This window comes from Fukomys damarensis, unplaced genomic scaffold (genome assembly GCF_012274545.1).
Source record: "Fukomys damarensis isolate Sample0158 unplaced genomic scaffold, DMR_v1.0_HiC HiC_scaffold_20, whole genome shotgun sequence".
Classification (NCBI taxonomy): Eukaryota; Metazoa; Chordata; class Mammalia; order Rodentia; family Bathyergidae; genus Fukomys; species Fukomys damarensis.
Window position 1 is genome coordinate 21,513,590 of NW_022900932.1, and position 5,548 is coordinate 21,519,137.

Below are 5,548 nucleotides of genomic sequence, written 5' to 3' on the forward strand. Positions count from 1 at the left end.
ATAGTAGTAATGCAAAGGGACTATAGGGAGTGAAAAATGATCAATGTTGGAATATTTATTTTATAATTTTGGGGGTGCAGGGATCAAACGTAGTACCTCGTGCTTGCCAGGCAGGCATTGTGATGCTGAGCTACATTCCTGCCCCATTGCTGGAATTTTAAAGCTAGAAATATCACGTATGCTACCAGTGAATTAGAACAGTGAAAATAAAGAGAGGTAAAAGACGGAACACCTTTGGGTTACACAAGGGAATAAAATATCTGTCATTTGAGTGAACAGTGGTATTTGGGACCCAAAATAAAACAAGGTAGATTGTGTCTCCAATAGTGCCAGCTACTCTGGAGGCTGAGGTATGAGGACTGATCCCAAGATCAGCGTGGGCAACACAATTAAGACCTCATCTCCAAATATACGTACAAAAAAACAAACACATACCAAAAAACCAACCATATTATCATCCAGAAACTGAAAGACAGAAAAATTAAAGTTTGTAGTTCAAAGTAGACAAAAATAGTAATGTCCCAGAGTCCAGCTGTACCACCTCAGAAATTAATAGAACTGTTTCTATTTAATACACACTAGCAAAATAGGCCCCTGAACCTTAATAGATATTAAGAAAGCAAATTCTGCTTCTGATGAAGACATGACTGATTTTCTGAATTACCTTCCTGAGCCACGGGTGACATCATTTTCTTTTTGTTTCTGTAGTTCTAGGGATCAAAACCAGGATCACATGCACACCTGGCAAGAGCTCTACTACTGAGCCACACCCCCAGACATCCCTATTTTTTATTTTGAGACAGGGTCTTGCTAGTTGTCCAGACTAGTGACAAACTTATGACCCTCCTGTCTCAGCTTCCTAGGTAGCTGGGATTGTGGCCATGTGCCACCATGCCTGGATCGGTCTTTTATTAATTTTTTTTTTGGTTTTTTGAGACAGGGTCTCACTATGTAGTTGAGACTGAGCTGGAACTCACTATGTTGCCAAGGCTGGTCTCGAACTCACAGGGATCCTCCTGCCTCAGCCTCCAGAGTGCTGGGATTACAGGCATGTGCCACCACACCTGGCTTGGTCATCCAATTTTTAAAAACTCCGATATACCTAATACTAGACTCCAGGTGGGCTGAACGCCTCAAACATTTGCTACTTGTCCATTGAAATGGTAAACCAGACCATGGCCACACTTTGCAATATGAGTTAACTGGATAGCTTCAGAGGAGGTAAAAAGCATCTAATTTTCCTCAGAAAGCTGGTTTAATCAGGTAAGGAATCTTGACCCAATTTCACTGTTAATTTTCTTTCTCTGAACCTCTTAGGGAATAAAACAAAAAGAGTGATTTTATTTTTGTATCAAAATAAGGCTATTTCACAGTGATAAAATTCCCTCTGGGTAAGAAAAACAAGTTTGTTTATTATAAAGTTTTTTTAACCATAGAGGCCTTGTTAGAGTCTAATTATAAGCATAATTACAAAGTGACACTGACATCTGCTGACTGTGGTTTTTTTCTACATATTATCTTTTTTTCTACCATATTACCTTATTTCACAATTCTTTTGCCTTCAATTGTACAAAACATGAAAACTTGCAGTTGTATTAAATTTACACAAGAGATTTCCATGCATTACAGTGTGAGATGGAAGATAACTATGTATCTAACAACTACCCATTGAGGTGGCACCTTCAAAAGAATTGCTGTGCCTCCTGGTAAGAACTGTCATGCAATGTCATAAATTTGTCCCAGATAAGAAGTATCACTGTAATTTTTTCTTTAAAAAGACTAGCTTGGTGTAATTTTCATACATGCAACTGTGAAATGATAGTAGGAATCACTGGAGGAATAACATTAGGAAGTAGGCTACTTTATAGGATTTGAGTCAGGAGCTCATTTACACAAGGGTATGCATTCAATTAAGTATGTATTGGGGTTATGTCTGAATAAATTGCTTATGGAGCTCAGCTAGTGAAGTTCTATATTTAGTGAATGAAATCATTTTATCCACATGCAGATTGACTAATAAAGATGTTGGAAAATTACTTAAGATGTGTTCACTGTTGTAAAAATTTACTTGCCGGTATCAAATAGTCTCGGCTTTCCAATTAATGACACGGTCTATTTGGTACATTGTGTATGAATTGGAAACAGAAAGCAAAAGAAAGAAAAAAAAAGAATTTAGTGATAGCCTAGTAGACATTAAATATGGAATTTTGAGGGGCAGTGTAATATTCTGCATAGTTCTATACCAGGCAGCAGTTACTTTGTCATTACACCTGGTGAATGTGTAATGTATTATAAACCAGCTAGGCTAACCTGGAGGTTATGTATCATTGAATTCAGTGATAATACTATGAACAAAGATACAAGATTCAAAGCCGGGCGTGGTGGCGCACATCTGTAATCCCAGCACTCAGGAGGCTGAGGCAGGAGGATCACTGTGAGTTCTAGACCAGCCTGAGCCACACAGTGAGTTCCAGGTCAGTCTCAACTACACAGTGAGACCTGTTTCAAAAACAACAACAACAAAAAAAAAGATTCAAAACACCATTTTTGAGAGCTATAAAGGCGGGAAAAGAAAAGGTGACTATAATAGTAAAGCATAAAAGAGGTATAGAAATAAGGTTGGATGACCAATTTCATGAGTGAAAATGTCATTTCAAATCAATTTATTTTCTAGTTTCATGAGAAAGCGTATTCTAAAAGCAGTGAGGCCAGCAAACAATCACAAGGCTGCAGAACACTGAACAAGTGTGAGCTCTGTAAAAACCACAGGGCAGAGACTGGGATGGTAAATTGTTAAAATTCAGAAAAAGTCCAAAAGAGCAGGAATCCCACAGTGGGGATACTGGTAGGAGGTAGCCCACTCATGGTGTTAAGAACCTCATCGGAATGCAAACATTTCAGTTGAAAGTGGCTATTTTCATGGACTTGTTTTGGTAAACTGCAGCTAGCTTCACAAATCCTGTTAATCAACACCGGTGTTTAAAGTTTAGACTAATAAAGTTATTTAATATGTCATAGGTGGTGATTCAAAGAAAAACAAGTGATACTTAAAATTTTGCAGGCATTCAATAAGTGTGCATTGGAGGAATGAATAATGGATAAAGGGCCCCAAGATTTCATCCATTAAATCTGGTAAGGAAATAATTTCTAGTGGGAGCTAAGTCCTAAAATCTAATTTCACAAGGTGTATTCTTGATCTAATACTAGTAGATATCTTATTGAAGCAGCTGAAGCAATGAAACAATCACTTATATACTCATATCAGAAACCTTAGGCTCAAAAAAAAAAAATACATGTCTTAAAACAGAACCCTAAGGCTCACAAAATACTAAAACAAGTCAACAAATTACCATTTTACAGTCATTAAGCAGAAATCTACTTGTACAAGATGGTCTACCAATGAACATATAGTTATTTACAATCCCTTCATATTCCTTTACTTGGATAAGTCAAAAGCTTTAAACTGATATTTGCACCATATATATTATTTCAATATGTTACAAGGAGTTTTTCTTTAGAGAGCCTTGCATTTGCACCACAATGATGAGTGTTAGCAGTTGGGGCTTTCTATGGCATCCAGGGGAGAAGCACCATTTAGGTTCCCATACTCCCAAAGAATCTAACACTTTGAATGCTATAGCACCTCTGCATTTTAACAGAATCAAGTAATTCATTGAAGGTTCTTGTTCCTAACATTTTATTTGGGTAATCCTTTTTGTGTTTCTATAAACACAAGTCAACAAAATAATGGGAACCCTAAAATGCATGGAACATTGCAACGTAGGCAATGTTTTAAGAGAAGATGAGTTACCATTTCTCCAAATCCAATATACTAAGATTAATGAATGGATTTAGTTCTAGATGGACGAGAACTAATGTTTATAATACCATTTCTACTATTTGACTATAGAGGGATGGTGGGATATGACAAGAATGGAGAACTTGTTTTGAAAAAATTTCTACAGAATTTATTTTTCCCTTATTTTTCATTAGATTGGACTGCAAAGCAATCAAGGCAATTTGGGATGGGTAGAGTTCTGGCTACTAATTGTTGCATTTTGTCACTTTGAAACATCAGAAGCATTTGACTCCTCTGAATCCCATTTTGTCCCATTTCCTTTTTTAAACGTCTTTCATGGATAATAATGATAAAGCCGGGATAAAAGAAAATCGAGGATATTGTTGACCACGCTCTTAGTTAAAAAAAAAAAAATCGATGTTGATGATTATGTGTCCTAATTCCAATTTTAGACAAACTATTTTACATAAGTAGCTACTATGTAATGTGAAAGGACATATTAAAGAACATAAACCGCATACATGATTCAACTACATATTGCAGTTAACAAGATGGAACTCTACACAGCAATAAATGATTTCTCTTGTATGCAAATAATGCACAAACAATAGACAATAGGATTCTCATACTATACTATTTCAAGTTACTTTTAAAAATAGAAAGTGCTTTTAAAATATATATTTACACTTTATGAACAGCCTCCAACCATTACTAACAAAAATGATTTTCTAGAGGAGGAAGTATTTTAAGAAAGAAAGCATTTCATTGGTTTATCTCAAAGGCTCAAAGGAATATGCCAATTTTCTAGCAATGATTGGAAGATGTTGGAACAGTGGCACCATGAAATAATAATTCAGCTTATTTTTAACTGCGTCGATGTGGTCAAGCACCAGGAGCTGTGTAGAGTTAACACTGTGTTGATTTTACATAATAGAACACGAACCTGTTAAATTCCTCTAAAAATGACTCTTGTTTCATAGTAAACAGACTTAATTTAAAGCACCAAACTGAGTAATTCTATCAAGGTTAACACCTAACCAAAACGTTTCTTTATGTATTTAAAACTATAAAACTTTTATTTTTGCTTAAAATGTGCACCTTCTACCAATTGTCAAAATATAGTCACAGTTAAGTACCCACCCTTTAAAAAAAATTTTTTTTAAACCTCAGACTTGACATGGGCGAGATGAAGATATAGTAAACGACAACATGACTTTCTTTTAACAGCACCTTGGAAAAAGACACTGCACTAGCAAAGGCAAGAAGGGGACAGAAGCCTTCAGACCCAGTGGTTATAGGGCCCTGCGACATGCGTGAGAGCGTAAGGGGACACGGTGACAACGTTGTTGTGGGTTAACGTTAATGCTTTGTGAGAAGGGATTTGGTTCCATTCGTTTACTTCAGGGAACAAGACAGCGGCCTCATCAGCCGCCTGCTCCTTCTGCTCCGAGGACTTCGTTTTCTTGTTCTTGGCTTCTTTAGCCTCAAACTTTATCTTGTTGAGTTCGAAACCGTGCTGGGGCTTGTTCAGGTTTTTGTGCTGGTAGAAGACGAGGGAGAGGCGCGTGGGGTGGTTTCGGTTGGGGTTGGCCACAGGGGTGGTGGCGTGGAGCTCGCGGCGCGCGCACTCGATCAGCACCGAGCCGTGTGTGGGAGCGATGGCCACGCCGCCCACGCTGGCGTCCAGGAAGATGTGCTCGCTGTCGGACCAGTACTCGTCCAGGTGCGGCAGCTTCTCCTCCGCGGGGG

At 37.8% G+C, this 5,548-nt stretch overlaps 1 protein-coding gene across 1 annotated transcript in view; it reads right to left on the reverse strand.

Annotated features, from left to right (window-relative positions):
- Positions 1 to 4,541: 4,541 nt before the first annotated feature.
- The window catches only part of Tet1 (tet methylcytosine dioxygenase 1), a 106,340-nt gene continuing 105,333 nt past the window's right edge, over positions 4,542 to 5,548 (reverse strand). The window contains exon 12 of the mRNA XM_010607953.3: positions 4,542 to 5,547. Coding sequence (XP_010606255.1) covers positions 5,079 to 5,547 — 469 coding nt within the window. The 3' untranslated portion in view covers positions 4,542 to 5,078. The remainder of the gene's footprint in view (position 5,548) is intronic.